Source organism: Anolis carolinensis, chromosome 5, assembly GCF_035594765.1.
Source record: "Anolis carolinensis isolate JA03-04 chromosome 5, rAnoCar3.1.pri, whole genome shotgun sequence".
In the NCBI taxonomy this organism is placed as follows: Eukaryota; Metazoa; Chordata; class Lepidosauria; order Squamata; family Dactyloidae; genus Anolis; species Anolis carolinensis.
Genome location: NC_085845.1, coordinates 126,641,227 through 126,660,778, shown reverse-complemented (window position 1 = coordinate 126,660,778; position 19,552 = coordinate 126,641,227). Strand labels below are relative to the sequence as shown.

The following is a 19,552-nucleotide window of genomic DNA, read 5'->3' as shown; positions in this document are numbered from 1 at the left end:
AAAACCTTTTTAAAAAGCACAGAACCGACCCCCTGCCGGTCTATGTATGCCTGGACAGGGAAATGGCAGTGGTAGTAACATGCCTGAAGCGGCTATTTACTAGAGTAGGGCCCGATATCTGTTTCATATGTTTCATACCCACACGAATGAAGCAGCAAAACAAAAGTAAAAGCAACACAAAACCAACACATTCAACACAAAACCGTTTGCTTTGCTGCTGTTCTTTCCTCTGCCTGCCTGCCGCTTGTTGCCTCTTGCCTGCCTCAGTGCCTGCCTTGCAGCCTGCTTATTCTTTAAGCTCAGGCCTACTCGCAGATCGAGAGAGAGAGACTTCTCAGAATCAGGAGTACCTTATGCCCTGCCTTTAACCTCAGGTCTCATTTGCAGATCGAGAGTAAAATGTCTCAGAATCATTGGTATCTTAAGCCCTTAGGTTAGAGGGCAGGTCCAGCGGGGAAAGAAGGAATGTTTTTAATATTTTATTTACAGAAAAAAAATTCCTAAACTTCGGGGGATGACCCAAACTTCTACTTCTTGTTGTTGTTATTTATACCCTGATTTTTCTCTCCACAAGGAGACTCATCCAAAGGTTATAACCAAAACCTGCTCCCAACACCTGGAATACTGTGTTCAATTCTGGGCACCGCAATAGAGATGTTGACAAGCTGGACTGTGTCAGAGGAAGACTAAAATGATCAAGGATTTGGAGAATAAGCCCTATGACGAGTGGCTTAAAGAGCAGGGCATGTTTAGCCTGCAGAAGAGAAGGCTGAGAGGAGACATGATGGCCATGTATAATTATATGAGGGGAAGTCATATGGAGGAGGGAGCAAACTTGTTTTCTGCTGCCCTGGAGACTAAGATGTGGAACAATGGCTTCAAACTACAGGAAAGGAGATTCCACCTGAGCATTACAAAGAACTTCCTAACTGTGAGAGCTGTTCAGAAGTGGAAATCTCTGCCCTGGACTGTGGTGGAGGCTCCTTCTTTGGAGGCTTTTAAGCAGAGGCTGGATGGCCATCTGCCAGGGGTGCTTTGAATGTAATTTCCTGTTTCTTGGCAGGGGGTTGGACTGGATGGCCAACAAGATCTCTTCCAACTCTATGATTCTATGCATGATGATAATTTATACATGAGTATACATGGAAATGGGGATGAGAATATGCTATGGGGGAAAAAATCAGGAAAACTTCCTTCCAGCCAAGAGGTAAGTTGGGGGGGGGGGGGTGCCTCTTTTTTCCATTCCTTCAAATCTTGATCACAATCATATTTACACTTATCACTGTATAAGGAAGAAATACAATGAACTAATCAGTGCAAGACTCTTATGGAGCATCTGTCAGTCATGAAAGGCAGTCTTCACGGACAGTCTTGGGGATGAGGCTCTACCATTCTTTGGTATCTTGCCTCAGAGGTTCATGTTGGCAGTGCCAGCCTGCTTGAGATCACTTCCCTCTGCAACCATTGATGCTGTGCTTAGCTGAGCTACAAGGCAAGCACACATACCAATGGTTACATTGCAGCAGAAGAGATATTACCTACCATAATATAAAATGTTTACCGACTGGGAGTAATATAGTCAACTTGATACTTATTTTTATTACTTTACTTCAACCAAAATAACAATAAAAATGCTAAATATAAATACACTACCATAGGACAACAAAGATTATATTCCAAGAAAACCCCAAAATATTACCAGTTTTCCAGTACAACCTAGATATATTTTTCTTCTTTTTTTCCAGTGAATAGTCTTGATTTTAGTATCTCAAGGGTGAAATACTATTAAGTCTTATGTTGAATTCCCATGGATATAAGAGATATTGTTTACAAAAGCAATGCATGGCATGGCCATATCTCAATAAACTGCATCCCATCTCTCTGAAAATGGCTGCAACTTATCACCAAAGTTTACAGTGAGCCACTCACATTACAATGTGTATATAGATCAAAGTAAATACATATAGAGTGGGCTATAAGCATATAATTTTGAAATAAATTAATACACATTCAACAGTTCAGTACAGCAAAAACAGGCACATTATTTTAAAAAGTAAATCAAAAGAAAGCCTGTACAATCTGTCTGAAGCTCTGATAATGGATTTCAATCATTTTGTTACAGAATGTATTGCTTTCAACATTTTAGTTTGGTTTTTTTTTTTCCGTGTCAGGAGCAACCGGAGTTGCTTCTGGAGTGAGAGAATTGGCCGTCTGCAAGGACGTTGTCCAGGGAGCGCCCGGATGTTTTGATGTTTTACCATCCTTGTGGGAGGCTTCTCTCATGTCCTCGTATGGAGCTGGAGCTGATAGAGGGAGCTCATTCACACTCTCCCCGGGTGGAATTCGAACCTGGCAGCTTTCAGGTCAGCAACCCAACCTTCAAGTCACAAGGCTTTTATCCCTTAGGCCACCGGAGGCCCTAACATTTTAGATGTTGGTGTACTTGACCATACTTGGTCTCTCAATATATTTAGCTCCTAACTGGAAAGAAAATAGCAAGCAGCAATAAGGTCAAGGTAGGATAGTGAGTAGCCTATCAGTATCATTAATTGCATAGAATGCAAAACATTTAGTTTATCACTGGGCTGTCAGAACTTCAGTCACTTCACACCTTCCCCTTGAATTCTAATCAAGTTGCTTATTCTGGAAAAGTAGGGAGAGAAAAAACAGGCCTCTAATGGACTAAACACATTCTCAGACTAAGCAAAAAATAGAATAAATTGATTAAATTGTATGAAATAGTAATGGATTACTATGGATTAGCATCTTCTCTATATTTACTAGCCACCTCTAATACAACCTCAATTCACATAGAAAACCTAAAGCCTGCTAAGATCAATTGATTAGCTCTTTAATCTTATGAAGAGATCTACTTAATCATCTGTACTTCATTTCTAGCATAAGCAGCATGCGTTCAAAACATTTAGGTTCAATTTTACTTGTAATCATATTTTAGACATAATCATCCTGCGACCTCAATCGTTACTTGACATCGAAGAGACAAAACATTAGATTTTTTTCTGCATTTCATCAGCAAGATAAAACATTTAAATCAGGGATGGAGATTTTGTCACTCTCCCTATGATGCTGCCTAAGTCTGGTGGGAGTTTTCATTCAACAACATTCAAAGTACCCTGCAATTCCTCCCTTTGGTTTGAAATAAATCACCATTTAATCATGAAAGTGTGCATTTCCCTTGAATGCCATTAATTTAGCAATCAGGTAATTTTTCAGATTGCCTTTCAAATGCTGCTAATGGAATTGCTGAAAATAGAAACAAACAACAATGCTTCCTACATAGTCCATTTTTTCAGTCTTTAAAAACAAGGTAACAACAAACTAACCTTTTATGAGCAAAGAGAAGCCTAGCTTCTTATACTTTCCCAAAGACACTCAATTCTACATAGTACATTCTTTAAAAGAGAATTTAATAATATATTATTTCAGTAAATTGATACTGGTGAGACACTTGAAGAACACATTTGAATCCAATCAGCTGTTGATGTAGAAAAATTGAGGCATTAAGAATGTGTTAGGATCAATCTTGTTATCAAAATTTGCATTGATGATTTCATGCAGTTCTGTGGAGTACTAAAAAAAAATATGTAACATATTTCCATGGCTAAAGAATTTGTGACGACGTCTTCATGGCTCCTGAACAGTGTTTCTTCAATGTCACAATATCAGTTTTCGGGTTGGAGTAGGAGGGAAGACGCTTTAAAATTATTAATTCCCTCTTTCTCTCCACCTCTTTTAATTTTATAATAATTGTATAGTGGTATAGTGTATAGTGGTATTAATTAATGTTTTCTCATCCTTCAGACAAACTTACACCGAAATTAAGGCAGCAGTCCTGGAGATACAATCTTACCTCTGTATCTGCAGGGGATATGTTCCTGAACTTCCCGTAGACCACAAATAATAGTGAACACTCCTGGAAAGAATGACCTCTGGGCCAAAAATACCATACAGCCATGCTGGAGGTCTTAGAAAAGTCATAGAAAGGATATATTTTTGTTGTATATACATAAAACTGTGGACACTAGTCTTGAACATGCAGAGGTTGTTCTATACTTATCAAGGACTCAGCTTTGCTGACTACACTGTGATTTACTTTTGAATAACATAAATACAAAACTATACCAAGGACAATATGGAGGCAACTGCTCCAAAATCACCCTGCTACAATCAAGAGGAAGCAATAAAACAAATGGGTCCTACCTATCAGAATATTTTAATAAGCCCTGGAAAGCGTGTTTGCTGAATGGGCCTTCCATAGACAAACTCATAACCTTCAACAATTCATAGGTAAAAGCTGGGAAATATATCGCAGGGTGTGATCAAAGTACTAATAAGGAAAAACAGGCTGTAGCAGTTTACCTTTATCTATGCCTACTGGGAAGGGCAAGATTTCCTTTTTCCTTTCCTCCACACTCCCCAAATTGAACCCAAACTATTTTTGCATTTTGAATTGAGCCTGCAGCCATTGAAGCATGTTGGAGTTAAAGAGGTAAGTTGGGGAGAAGGAGAAATTGGAACATTTTAAAAACAGCTGACCAAGGAAGAGAAGAGGTTTTTAATTCAGTCTTTGCCATCCCAGGAGTCAGAGAGCATGCAAATACAATACAGAATAATCTTAGCTGTGTAGACAGCAATAGTGCTCTGTTATGGTGCTGTGAAGAATCTCCACAATATTAATAGCAGAAAAACAATGCTCTAAAAAGAATGGAAGCAAATTCCAGCATAATATCCTCTAAAGATTTTATTTTTAGGGTTGTTGTGTGTCTTCCGTGCTGTATGGCCATGTTCCAGAAGTATTTTCTCCTGACGTTTCGCCCACATCTATGGCAGGCATCCTCAGAGGTTGTTTTATTTTTACATATATTGATACAAAGGTAGCAGCTATAGGCACAGCAATTCAAGGTATTTTATTATTTGTTGAACTGTACAAAGGCCACTTGCCTGATAATTGTGTCAAGAGGGAATAATCTCCAGGCTGCCAGACCAACAAGTTTCACATACGTTTATAGTTTCTCTTTTCTTTATTCGACTCCACAAACAACTAACATAGGTAAGTTGGGCTAAAGCATGTGCTAGACAGATGGGCAATTAAACATTTCTGAATGCAAGTCTGAAATAGTCCTATGGCTACATTAATTTAGATGCACTTGGCTTCTTGAAGAGAGAAAAAACAGCATCTGATTCTAATAAAAAAAAAAACCTGTTAAATCCATAAGCAGTTACTTCTGTATTGATTCCCTTTACATTCTGCCTCTTTAGAGCACTTGCATGCTTTGAAAAGGAAAAAGGCTGTTGCTGAAATCTCAGGGGATCATATCAGAGTGTGATATTTGCATCCACAGGAAAGCAAATTATCTCCTGGATTCATTCCCAGACCTCTGTTATGTCAATAACTTTCCCTCAATTGCCTTTCACTTAAAATGAGAATGGCACAAATAAGAAGCTGGGAGCCAAGAATTCCTCTTGACAAGCCATCAGAATGTGTTTAGGGGCTTTCCACCTCCCTAGATGAGACCATTTCCAATCATCATCATGTTATTTTAAAGAAAGGCTAAAAATTGTTCTAAAGAGCTTTCGGTATGAAAGATGCCATTCCTTACTCCAAGGATTTTTCTTATGCACTTACATTTTCTGCCTGTTGATCAGCGGGAAAGGATTGAGAATTGTTTTCAATATATGAAGACGATGTAAATTTCTCTCTGCAGTCATCCTAAGGGTCTGTTGCGAACCACAGGCATTCTTTCATTTTATTCTTTTTTCTGCTAAGGCTGGAGAAACCCTGCCAAATAACCTAACCTAGCAATTCCTCACACTAAAATGCTGAAAGTGAGAAATGCATTATAAAAGAGCCAAGAATCCTATGAGCTCAATATGTCCATTCCCAAAAGAGTGTATTTTGTGTCCTTGCATAATTCCCTGATTTGCCTTGTTTTAGTATCTATTAGAGAAGGAACAGTCTACAGCCACGGCTGGCCGAATACATTTTGCAACTCAAGGTAATGGGCAATATGGTGTTCCCTTGTATTCCATGAATAGAAGCCAACTAGACTGTCAAATGAACTTTACTTTGATATTGGTAATGGATAGCATGCTTCACCACAACCAAAGGTTAGCACAAATAGTGTGGTAAAGACAACTATCTCCTTCAAAAACAAGTAAGAGTGGCAGGACTCAAGAGGCTGATGTGCAAGTTGATGTTTCCACATTTGCTGCTTGAGGCCGTTGTCTCACCCTGCGAAATATTAAGATTGGACCTGTCAACACCTGAACTGGATAATGCAATGTATTGCTGATATCTGAAGATGTCATCAACCATCTCTTTATGAATCATTTCTTTGAACTTGATTGCACCCAAAAATGAGGCCTAGTGGCATGTGTAGAAACTCAGGGGGTGGAAGGATCTAGGCCAATTACAGGAGTGAAAGTTCTATCAAAGTGTCATTTCTACATAAATAAGAACTCCTTTGTCCACATGTGCCATTCGCACAAAGCTTTAAAACATTAGTAGCTGGGGAATTCCAAATGCCCATGTTCTACACTAAGAAGAGTCTGAGATTAGCCAGAAGTGAGGACCTAGAGATCATGGGACATATCAGAACTCAGGAGTGAATGAGGAGGCTGGATAAAAGAAGTAAACAGTGAAGACAAAACCATGGAAGACCATACCAGAACTCAGAAAAACCATGTTCTCTGAGCCAGGCATAATTGAACAAGAAATCCTTTATTCTCCTTTCTGATCAATAACATCCAATACCAAGTCTAGATGGGCAGAATTAGCATCAAACTAGATATTCTATTAGAGAATATAACCTTTTAGAGAAGAGTCAAAAACTCTTTAGAGCAGAATCTCCTCTTGTAGTATACAACCAAATACAAGTATGCTAGGCAATAGTTTCAGTTGTTAGACTGAAAACCAGCAGTCTCCGATCTATATGGAAAATGGAGATTTGACAGTGCATAAAAACAGAAGAAGTTTAGAAGTGTTTTTTATCAGTGCTCAGAAAAGTACTCTCCCATAAAAAAATTCATGTTATGTACTCAAGAGACAAAAATGAAGTAGAACTTTGATGGAAATAACATATTTGGTTTCCTCATAACTTTCATGTGTTCAGCATACACAGGTACAAAAATGCATTAGTCCAGTTTCAAATATCTTTGAGGTGGTTCCCTGTGCCAGCCGGCTAGGGCCTCTCTCTGGTAACAAAACAGCTATCAACAGATTACATAGTCAAAAGGAGTGAGAGAGGGAATGTGGTCTGCAGACCCTTTTATAATTTCTCAAAAACCATAGAGTAAAGGAAGCTGCACACCAGAACATACATACAGGAAACAGGAAACCATGAGAACATAGACAAACAGATTACTAGAGAAGGCTTAATGAAGGTTGTCATTCCAACATATTCATGGGAATGTGTGTTCCCTCAAATTAAGGCAGTTCCCATCTCAAATGAGATACGCTGAGAGGTAATGTACAAGCCTGATTGCTATTTAAGTCTGTGTCTCCTCTGCAGCAACCAATCACAAAACTAAGCATATTAAATACAAGATGCATATGTAAGCAAAATCATGTCCTATGGCAAATAGATGTCTTTTTGCCACTTGCAGGAGACCTTCTACAAGTACTTCTAAAAAAAGCTAAACATATAAAATGTATGACTCACGGTCTAGGTTTGATCAAGAAATTGTCAATGGCAGTGGCACATACACCTGACTGTGGTCTCCAAGGAGCATAGCTAGTGGCTGTTTCTGCAAGAGAGCACAGCAATTTGTTCAGGATGGCAACGCAAAAGACTAACTTCCCATAATTCATCCTGACATAGCATTACTCCAGGACTTTACTGGAAATTTAAATATCTGCACCAAGACCCACTTACTGATCATTCATCTGAATACCAACAGGGAATGGTTAAAAGGGCAGAGAAATAGAGAATTACTATCTTTGGACTACACTTCTAAGAATTCCCTGCTAAATGGGACAGATATCCACAGTTCACTTTGCTGGAACGAACAGTACTCTGGGGCTGCTACCTCAGCTCTGAAAGGGGTGTGAAGTGTGTGTCTACTATCTGTAGATAAAAAACAATAATTCAGAACTGGAGAAACACTGGTAAATGGGACTGGGGTTTGAAATTCAGCTATGAATTCCCCCTGTTCATCTATAAAACTACTGAATGACCTTGGGCCAAACTCTCTCTTTCAGTCTGATCTACCTCACTGAGTTGCTGTTCAGAAGATAATCTGGTGAAGAGGAGACCCACATATGCCAACTTGGAGGAAAAACAGAGTACAGAAGACCCTTCATATCTGCTTGGCTTTGTTTCAAGGATCCCCTGTGGATACCAAAATCCAAAGATTTGCAAGTTCCATTTATACAGTGATATAGTAAAAATGACAAAATCAAGGAATATACTTGGGGAGTATTTTCAAGCTGTGGATGGTTGAATCAGTGAATGCAGAATCCATGGATATAGAAGGCCAACTGTACCGATGTAATAGATAAATAATCATAACATCATCATCAGAACAGAGTAAGAACTTTCTACATACCCACAATCCTAACAATAGCAGATTCACTCGAAATGACAGAACTGAGGAGAAAATGTCCAGAACATTAAGGTAACTTGTAGCACAAAGAGTAGGTGGAAGAAAAGGAATGTAGTTTAGTCTATATAAGATCAAGTTAAAATATTTTATTGATCCAAATTGTGGCAGCGAAGGATTTCGCTACAATGAAGTCTGTTATTCATTACTGTTATTTTGCCATGACTCAAGAAACAGAAACACCACAAAAGAAGTAAATGAGGTCTCAGCAAAAACAACACATAAACAAGCTTGGCTAGACAAGCTATATAAATAAAAATTTAATGCCCATTTGTGGAGACACCAAACTACTTCACTGAGTGTTACAAAATTTGGACACAATGTAGCATTCGAATAGATGAGTGTTTTAAGGTATTCACATACCTACTATCACAAACCTGTCACACCTGAGAAGGGAAAAAAACATCTGTCTTAGCAATGGCCAATCAGTACACCCCTCCCTTAGCAACGACCAAGAAGTCTCCACCTCCTCCCTTAGCAACCATCATAGCAGGCAGCTCCTCCCCTTAGCAACAGCGCTAGCAACGGCCAAGCAGTCTCCTCCCTTTCGCAACGACATGGGTAGGACCGCAAGGCATGGCTAGGCCCGCCTCCTCGCCATTCAGTTCGGCCTGGCGAGTTACACAAAGCTGAGGCTCTGTGGCCTAGCCAGGGAAAGGAGGCATACTGAGGGTGAAAACCTTTTTCGTGAGCCCCAGCAAAGTGAGCGAGAAATACCACTACTTATTATATTATTATAATTGTGTAACATTGTTATGATATATTATTATAATATTATAATATATTACACTATGTAACATTATGATTTTGGTTCCTAAGTTTAATAATAAAATTATTATTATTATTAAGTTTATCAATGTCATTATTTTCTAGGGCTCTATCATAAAAACATGGAAAAAGGTTTTTAAACTGCAAAAAAAAATGTTGCTGCAGAACATCCTGCAGCACATTCTTTTATTATATTATAATTATATCTTTTCCATTTCAGGAGTGACTTGATAAACTGAAAATTGCTTCTGGTGTGAGAGAATTGGCAGTCTGCAAGGAAGTCCCAGGGGACGCCTGGATGTTTTGCTATCCTGTGGGAGGCTTCTCTTTATATATCTGTAGAAGGTCCAGGGATGAGAGAAAGAACTCTTTTCTGCTTGAGGCAAGTGTGAATGTTGCAATTGGCCAGTTTGATTATCACGGAATAGCCTTGCAGCTCCAAAGCCTGGCTTCTTCCTGCCTGGGGGAATCTTTTGTTGGTAGGTGTTAGCTGGCCCTGATTGTTTCATGTCTGGAATTCCTCTGTTTTCTGAGTGGTGTTCTTTATTTACTGTCCTGATTTTAGAGTTTTTTTTAAATACTGGTAGCCAGATTTTCAATAATAGGGAGGAAGAGGCACTGGTGTTGCTCCCTGGGAGGGGCCTATAGCCTCTCCAAGCACGAAAATAACATGGAGCATGGCCAATGAGGAAACCATGCCCCCTGTAATTTTTCCCAAGAGGAAGGCAGAGAAAGATAGAGATCTATATCCATCCACCTATCTATGTTTACACTCAGCAGCAATCTTTAGAATTTTGCGGTTTACATCAGGAAACGGATTGCTTATCACATGGACAGTAATATGTTCCATGTTCCAGAGTTGTCAAAGCACACAATCTCCATATCTGCACAGACAATGGAACCACCACAAATATTGCCTACCCACAAGCATTGTGAAATCACATATACCTAAAACCTGCTCTTTCTCTATCCTTTCTTTCCCATTGAACCAGACTGGGCCACAGCAACATGTGGTCGGGTACAGCTAGTGTGTCAATATTTGTGTTAAGAATCACATTTGAAGGTGGGGATGGACACCCTGTGGCAGTAACGTCCATCAATCCTCATCAATATAGTCAACTTAGAGAAAAACTGGAGGATTACGCATTTCCCAACTATGTTTGAAAGATTGCCACAAAAACCAGCAAGAATGTGTTGAAATTGAGATGCCAAAAAATCCTACCAAAATATGTCCTGCAAAAGGTGAAACGAAAATTGCTCTTTCAGAGATTTTGTTGCAATGAGCCTTTAGTAAAAATAATTACCTTTTCTTATGCATTTGGGCAGAATTTCAAGAACACATGAATCACTATGATAAATAACAGGCTGACATAATTATTATGCAACACCGTTTGCCCAAACATGAATTTGATACCATGGAAAAACTTACAAGGCTTCAAATCTAAATTGTATACTTACAGTATTTCAATACTATTGTATATACTGAAATCTGAATTTCATTAAACAGAGATAAAATGTTTATTTATATGAGAGTACGCAACTACTGAGGGTCAGAGCAACATATATCGCTCAAAGGGGTATGCATACCTCATTTTGCTTCCAACTCCTAATACAGTCCATGTTGTACTGTATTTTTAAATTATATTAAATAGGTGTACAAGTGTGTAATAGTTGGTATGGGGAATGAATTTGGGATTTAATCATTGACATGGACTTGCAAAACAATCCTATACATATATGTTTAGACAGAAGCAAGTGTACTGTTCTGAATGGAGCCCACACCCAGGTAGGTAAGTAGGTATGAAATTACAGCCTTAGCGTCTATCCCTGTTTTTACAAGTGAAACGCCAGTAGGCGAACCATAAAGTATAATCTTACCAAAGCACGTGACAAGTTTGCCTTCAGTTCGGCATAAGTTGGAAGTGACTTGAAGGCACATAACAATAAAAATAGTGTTTGGAGTGAAGTTCATGACTTCAGGACTGGCTCTGGAACATGGACCAGGAAAGAAACACTTGTAGCCAATGGGCAGAATGTTTTTACCAGTGTCTGAAGGCACCAGATCCCATTTAAATTTGAATGATAACCAAGTCAGGCTTAGTTAGCACTTGGAGGGAGGAGTGCCAAGGAATATCAGGTGTTCTAGACTGCATTTCTGCATCAGGAAATAAAACAGCTCATCATCACATTGCCTGAAAAGCACTGATTTAAAAGACATTATAGAGCAGGGTCCTATAAACACATGCCATGTATTTATAAGACATACAGTCTATAATAAACCTGCTCTATGTTCTGTAATAAACAGAAATTATTGCATTTCCCCAATAAGGTGCTATGGCCACACAAAGAGGTTTTACAAAGAAATATGAACAACAAGCTGGGAAATACAATACTGTAAAATTAGACTATCAAGGTACACACAAACACTGAAAGAATACACTAGACCTGCCTTCTGATTTAGCAAGATATGATGGAACTAGTTTTTAGCATCACTCTAGAATTGCAGTGTTTTCAACATGTTTCATGGAAACACACATTGCCAACATTTTGTTTGGATACCAATGGACTGGACAAGGAATTCTTCAGCACCTTGTAGAGCAACTAAATATGTGAATAATCAATCATGAAGCAAATATGACACATATAAGAAATAAAAACCCTCCTCTAATCAGGCTTATTAAAAACAGACAACTCCATCCCTTGGAAAAAACAAAAAAGAACTTTGCCCAACTGGTAAAGAGGTGTGAGCAATTTGGTGGCTTCAAGTGGAAGGTGGAAGTAAATAAGAACAGGAATTGAATGTTTAGCTAACAACAGCTACACAGCCATCGTGTTTGTCACATGGAGCAGATCATTACAGGTTGTTTCAAAAAGATGGACTTGACTTGAAAATACTATCTTTCAGCAACCACAAATTGCCCATGAATGAAACTCTTACATCTTGAAAAAGGGGGATTTCAAATGGTTACCACGAGATGCCTCTTCCAGCACACAAACTGCCCCTAGCCTGAATCATTCGCGAGATGGAAACCCCACAACAAAAGGTCCAGTGAGATAACCTATATTTGCAAAGTTAATTTTAAGATTTGGCTAGTAAAATTTGATAACTCATTAAACTCTTTGTAACTTTTTGTGTACTATAACAGCTGCCATGGTGAAATATACTGCTATGAAATTGGGTCCATCATTAACGACCTGTATTTTGGGTTGCTGTGAGTTTTTCAGGCTATATGGCCATGTTCCAGTAGCATTCTCTTCTGATGTCTCACCTGCATCTGTGGCCGGCATCTTCAGGTGTCTGAAGATGCCAGCCACAGATGCAGGTGAAACATCAGGAGAAAATACTACTGGAACATGGCTATACAGCCTGAAAAACTCACAGCAACCCAGTGAGTCTGGCCATGAAAGCCTTCAACAGCACAACCTGTCTTTTTATTATAAAAATCTTATTAACAAAATTAATCTCAGTAACAATCATGAGTAAAGGTAAAGGTTTTCCCTGGACATTAAGTCTAGCTGAGTTCAACTCCGGGGGAGTGGTGCTCATCTCCATTTCTAAGCCGAAGAGTCGGAGTTGTCTGTAGACGCCTCCTAGGTCATACGGCTGGCATGATTGCATGGAGCACCATTACCTTCCTGCCAAAGTGGTACCTTGATCTACTCACATTTGCATGTTTTTGAACTGCTAGGCTGGCAGAAGCTGGGGATAACAATGAGAGCTCACCCTGTCCCATGGATATGAATTGCCAACCTTCTAGTCAGCAAGTTGTGCAGCTTAGTGGTTTAACCCGCTGCACCACCGTGGCCCCCACAAATAGTAATAGTGGCTAGAAAAGAAACACAATCAGCAAAAACTGTCCTTTATTGAACTCTGTACCGGTGATATCATTATCTGAGATGTGTGAGATCAGAGGTATTTTAGCTTTTGGAATGCCTGCATTTGTATATATGTTTATAATAAAAAAATCTTGGAGATGGAACCTAAATCTAAAGATGAAATTCATTGATAATTTTACAAAATATTTTCAATTATTTTGTACACTGAACCATCAGAAAGCAAAGGTGTCATGATGTTAGCAACCTATGTATAGAATTTTGATTCTGGGATTCAAGATAAGAAGTGCTCTACCTGTATATATAAAATCACATGAGTAAAAAATTAAGAAGCAGGTTGCTATGAGTTTTGCAGGCTGTATGGCCATGTTCCAGACGCACTTTCTCCTGATGTTTCACCCACATCTATGGCAGTCACCCTCAGAGGTTGTGAGGTACATTGGAAACTGGGCAAGGACTATTTATATATCTGTGGGAGGTTCAAGATGGGAGAAAGAATTCTTGTCTGGTGGAGACAAGTGTAAATGTTGTAATTAATCGCCTTGATTAGCACTGAAAAGCCTTCCAACTTCAAGGCTTGGCTGTTAAAGTGGTTGTTAAAGTAAGCCAAAACAAAGTACTTGATGAACCAACCTGGACACACAAACACTGTATTTGAGAACACAGAAATGCCGAACGACTCTAACAACCTCTATGTCAGACTACACACAAAAGCCAATGAAATCCATAAACATGTGGACAATGGGTTGGTGTATGTTTTCCGGGCTGTATGGCCATGTTCCAGAAGTATCCTCTCCTGTCTTTTTGCCCACATCTATCGCAGGCATCCTCAGAGGTCGTGAGGTATGGAGAAACTAAGCAAGGAAGATTTATATATGTGGAAAGTCCAGGGTGAGAGAAGAACTCTTGTCAATTGGAGGCCAGTGTGAATGTTGTAGTTAACCACCTTAATTAGCATTGAATAGCTTCATCTCCTGGCTTCTTCCTGCCTGGGGGCATCCTTTGTTCAGAGTCGTTAGCTGCCCCTGGTTGATTCATGTAACGACTCTGAACAAAGGATGCCCCCAGGCAGGAAGAAGCCAGTTGATGAAGCTATTCAATGCTAATTTAGGTGATTAATTACAACATTCACACTGGCCTCCAACTGACAACTGATATATATAAACCTTCCTTGCTTAGTTTCTCCATACCTCACAACCTCTGAGGATGCCTACCATAGATGTCAGAGAAACGTCAAGAGAGAATACTTCTGGAACATGGCCATACAGCCTGGAAAACATACAACAACCCTGTGATCCCAGCCATGAAAGCCTTCGACAACACATGTGGACAATTTTAACAGCGAGGAAACCACGAAAATGAACAAAATCTGGCTACCAATATTGAAAAACGAAAATCAGGACAGTAAATAAAAAATGACACTCTGAAAACAGGAGAATTCCAGACAGAAAACAATCAGGGCCAACTAACTCCTCCCAACAAAGGATTCCCTCAGACAGGAAGCAGACAGGCTTTGAAGCTGAAAGGCCATTCAATGCTAATCAAGGTGATTAACTGAAAAACTCACACTTGTCTGCAACAAACAAGAGTTATTTCTCCCACCCTAGATCTTCCACAGATATATAACCCTTACTTGCCTAGTTTCTACAAATCTCAACAATCTCTGAGGATAGCTGCCATTGATGTGGGCGAAACGTCAGGAGAGAATGCTTCTGGAACATGGCCATACAGCCCGGAAACACACACAGTTCCACAACATTGAATGGAGTTTAGATAAAAACAACTCCACAAGGGAACTCCAGCCTTAACGGAAGCCAGTGTCACACACAGAAACACCCTCCTTGTTACTGTTGTGCCTGCCTTCGAGGTATTTCTGGCGCACGGCGACGCTGCCACAGGGTTCCTTAGCAAGATTTTTCCAGGAAAGGTCTGTCATCGCCTCCTCTGTGGCTGAGACAGTGTGATTTACCAGGGGCTTCTTTCCTCTCTCTTCACTTACCTGCCCGGTACCCGTGAGGCATTTCGCTTCCAGAACTGCTTCCTCCCGCTCTCGCTCGCCATCTTCCCATCACTTCATCGCTCTTCCTTCCCCAAAGCGGAGCTGCCACTGTCCGGGGCGTAGAGGACGACTAGGCCGACGCCTCAGGCAGAACGGCCGCCCCTCCTTCTCCTCTGAGGCCGAACTTGAAGGGATTTACTCCCCCCTCGGCTTGCTTTCACTCTCTCGGAGCGCAGCGCGCTGCCATCTTGGCACCTCCTGAACACTCCCTCTCCTCATTGGCTGCCTGAACTCGGCTGCGACTTGTAGCCAATCGGAAACGGGAACACTGCAGAAGGTGTTCCACAAGGGGCCCAATCAGGATCGGTGAGTCCCTGCCGAGTTAAGGGTGAAGTAGGCTTCATCGTGATTGTGTCACCTGGGAAGTTTTGGACTTCAACTCCCAGAAGGCCCGGCAGGAGAGGCCAATAGTTAGGAATTCTGGGAGATGAAGTCCAAAAGGCAGAAAGTTAAGGAATCGCTGTCATAAACAAAGTTGATATCGTCGACATGGGTGCTGATAGTGACGCCTTTGCTTTCTGACGGTCCAAGAAACAGTCGGCCCTCCGTATCCACGGATTCAACTATCTACATTCCCCCCAAATTGCGAAAAGGCTACCAGTGGCTCAGTGTGTTAAAGCGCTGAGCTGCTGAACTTGCAGACTGAAAGGTCCCAGGTTCAAATCTGTGGAGCGGAGTGAGCAACCGCTGTTAGCTCCAGCTTCTGCCAACCTAGCAGTTCGAAAACATGCCAATGTGAGTAGATCAATAGGTACCGCTCAGGCGGGAAGGTAACAGCGTTCCATGCAGTCATGCCGGCCACATGACCTTGGAGGTGTCTACGGACAACGCCGGCTCTTCGGCTTAGAAATGGAGATGAGCACCAACCCCCAGAGTCGGACACGAGTGGACTTAACGTCAGGGGAAACCTTTGCCTTTACTATGGCCCCTTCCACACAGCTGAATAAAATCCCATGTTTTCTGCTTTGAACTGCAATATATAGTAGTGTGGACTCAGATAACCCTGTTTAAAGCAGATATTGTGGGAATTTCTGCCTTGATATTCGGGGTTATATGGCTGTGAAGAAGGGCCCTGAGTCCACATTGCTGCCATATATTCCAGTCCAAAGCAGAAAATGTGGGATTTTATTCAACTGTGTGGAAGGGGCGTCAGTTCAAAACAGATATTGTGGGATTTTCTTCCTTGATATTCTGGGTTATATGGCTATGTCGAAAGGCACTGGGTTATCTGAGTCCACACTGTCATAGATTTCAGTTCAGAGCAGGCAACGTGGGATTTTATTCAGCTATGTGGAAAGGGCCCCACATTATCTACTTTGAACTGGAATATATGGCAGTGTGGAGTCAGATAACCCAGTTCAATGCAGATATTGTGGGATTTTCTGCCTTGATGTAAAGGTAAAGGTTTCCCCTGACGTTAAGTCCAGTCGTGTCCGACTCTGGGGGTTGGTGCTCATCTCCATTTCTAAGCCAAAGAGCCGGCATTGTTCGTAGACACCTCCAAGGTCATGTGGCCAGCATGACTGCATGGAACGCCATTACCTTCCCGCCAGAGCGTTACCTATTGATCGACTCACATTTGCATGTTTTCGAAACTGCTAGGCTGGCAGAAGCTGGAACTAACAGCGGCCGCTCACTCTGCTCCCGGGATTTGAACCTGGGACCTTTCGGTCTGCAAATTCAGCAGCTCAGCGCTTTAGCAGAAGGGTGCTTTGGAGAGAAGCTATGGCAGCAGGTGATTTCTCAATGAAGAGCCTGCTTGTGACGGGTGCTTTTGTTGTGTCTCCCTCCCAAGTATGGGTTCCTCCTCCTGGAGAAAAGGGAGCAGTGGGACTTTTGTATTATGTGTTTTATTACGTTATGCTATTATTTTCATATGAACTGTTGTTTTAATGTATTGTGTCAGGCACTGAATTCTTGCCTATCATTGTAAGCCGCCTTGAGTCCCCTCGGGTGAGAAAGGCGGAGTAGAAATGTTTATTTATTTATTTAAAGTATTTATATTCCGCCCTTCTCACCCCGAAGGGAACTCAGGGCGGATCACGTTACACATATAAGGCAAACATTCAATGCCTTGACATAGAACAAGGACAAAGACAAACGCAGGCTCCGAGCTGGCCTCGAACTCATGACCTCTTGGTCAGAGTGATTGGTCTCAGCTGGCTTCCTAACCTTTGTCCCTTTGAAATCCATGTCCCCTTCCACACAGCTGTATAAAATCCCCATTGAACTGGATGATATGGCAGTGTGGGCTCAGGGCCCTTCCACACAGCCATATAATCCAAAATATCAGGGCAGAAAATCCCACAATACAGTAGAGTCTCACTTATCCAACGTTCTGGATTATCCAACACATTTTTGTAGTCAATGTTTTCAAAACATGATATTTTGGTGCTAAATTCGTAAATACAGTAATTACTACATAGAATTACTGCATATTAGAGACCGCATCTCCCTCTATGAACCCACACATTCTCTTCGCTCGTCGGGGGAGGCCCTTCTCTCGCTCCCACCACCCTCACAGTCATAGTTGGTGGGGACGAGAGAGAGGGCCTTCTCCGTCATGGCCCCCCGGCTTTGGAACTCTCTACCTAGAGAGATCAGGCAGGCCCCTACCCTCCTCTCCTTCTGGAAGAGCTTAAAAACCTGGCTCTTCCAAAAGGCCTTCGACGTTTAATTGTTGCTGGATTGATCTATCTGCCCATTCCATAATAGCCCCATTGTTGTTGTCTTGCCATTTTATACCGCACTTTGTTGTCCATTCAACTGTGAAATTTCCTTTCCCCATTTCGGAACACTCTGCACTTTGCCTGGGATCTACGAATTAGTCTCCTGTTTTTAACACTGTATCCTGCTTGTTGATTTTAATGATTGTTTATGTTGATGTTTTTACTAGGATAATTGTTTTATTGCTCTGTTACTGTTATTTGTTTGTTTTATCGGGCCAGGCCCCATGTAAGCCCCCGCTAGTCCCTTCGGGGAGATGGGGCGGGGTATAAAAATAAAGTTATTATTATTATTATTATTATTATTATTCTGTCAAATTTGTTGTATAACATGATGTTTTGGTGCTTAATTTGTAAAATCATAACCTAATTTGATGTTTAATAGGCTTTTCCTTAATCTCTCCTTATTATCCAACATATTCACTTATCCAACGTTCTGCCGGCCCGTTTATGTTGGATAAGTGAGACTCTACTGTATCTGCTTTGAACTCCCTTATTTGAGTCTACCCTGCCATATATTCCAGTTCAAAGGAGATATTGTGGGATTTTATTCAGCTGTGTGGAAGGGGCCTCAGATGACCCAGTTCAAAGCAGATATTGTGAATGATCTGCCTTGATATTCTGGGTTATATGGCTGTGCCAAGATGCCAGCCAAGGGACACGAAGGCACCCTAAATTGGCAGCCCCGCTCCCAGGGCGCATGCGCGGGGAGCCCTGCCCCGCGCATGCGCCCTGGGCGCGGAGCTGCAAATTCTGAAGGATAACCGATTCGGAGTCATCCCCATCAGCTGCCGGACGGGCTCGGCGGCCACCCGCTCCGGCTCCCGGGGCCTGCCCGCCCGCCCGCCCGGCCCCGACCATGCCGCCCCGAGCCGAGCAACCACGGGGCCGCTGAAGAGAGCGCGGCAGCCATGAGCGAGGGCTCCCCCCCGGCTGGCCGGCGGGAGCGCCTCTCCTCCCGGCTGGTCCTGGGGAAGCACCTCTGGGAGGTCGCCTTAGACCGGGAACGGAGCGTCTTGTCCTGGAGGGACCCGGAGCCCTGCCCGCGAGGAGCCGCCAGCAGAGGTGAGAGAGGCGACAGACGGGGGCCTGGCTTTGTCTGCCCGTGGGCTTTGTCTGCCTAAGGCGGTCGCCTACAAATCGTGCCTCTGGGCATGTGCAGAGTGCCTTTCCTTCCCCAATTTGCCAGGCATCATAGTCTTGCATCTTCATCAGGCATGGGCAAACCTGGGCCCTCCCTGTAGGTGTTTTGGACTTCAACTCCCACCATTCCTAACCGCCTCAGGCCCCTTCCTTTTCCCCCTCAGCCGCTTAAGCTGGTGGGAGTTGAAGTCCAAATCACCTGCAGTGAGGGCCCAAGTTTGCCCATGCCTGATCTACATACAGTAGAGTCTCACTAATCCAAGCCTTGCTTATCCAAGCCTCTGGATAATCCAAGGCATTTTTGTAGTCAATGTTTCCAATATATCGTGATATTTTGGTGCAAAATTCGTAAATACAGTAATTACAACATAACATTACTGCGTATTGAACTACTTTTTCT

The 19,552-nt window shown here is 41.8% G+C and overlaps 2 protein-coding genes across 3 annotated transcripts in view; one reads left to right on the top strand and one right to left on the bottom strand.

Annotated features, from left to right (window-relative positions):
* tbc1d22a (TBC1 domain family member 22A) overlaps positions 1-15,502 on the bottom strand; it is a 195,610-nt gene extending 180,108 nt beyond the window's left edge. The window contains exon 1 of one of the 2 annotated variants that reach the window (XM_062982239.1): positions 15,224-15,502. In XM_062982239.1, the coding sequence (XP_062838309.1) occupies positions 15,224-15,285 (62 nt within the window). In that variant the 5' untranslated portion in view covers positions 15,286-15,502. Of the gene's footprint in view, positions 1-7,682; positions 7,847-15,223 lie in introns of those variants that run through there. The other variant, XM_062982238.1, reaches the window with a different exon arrangement.
* Positions 15,503-18,757: 3,255 nt separating this feature from the next.
* cerk (ceramide kinase) overlaps positions 18,758-19,552 on the top strand; it is a 52,793-nt gene continuing 51,998 nt past the window's right edge. Inside the window, exon 1 of the mRNA XM_003221340.4 lies at positions 18,758-19,074. Within this exon, the coding sequence (XP_003221388.2) occupies positions 18,921-19,074 (154 nt within the window). The 5' untranslated portion in view covers positions 18,758-18,920. The remainder of the gene's footprint in view (positions 19,075-19,552) is intronic.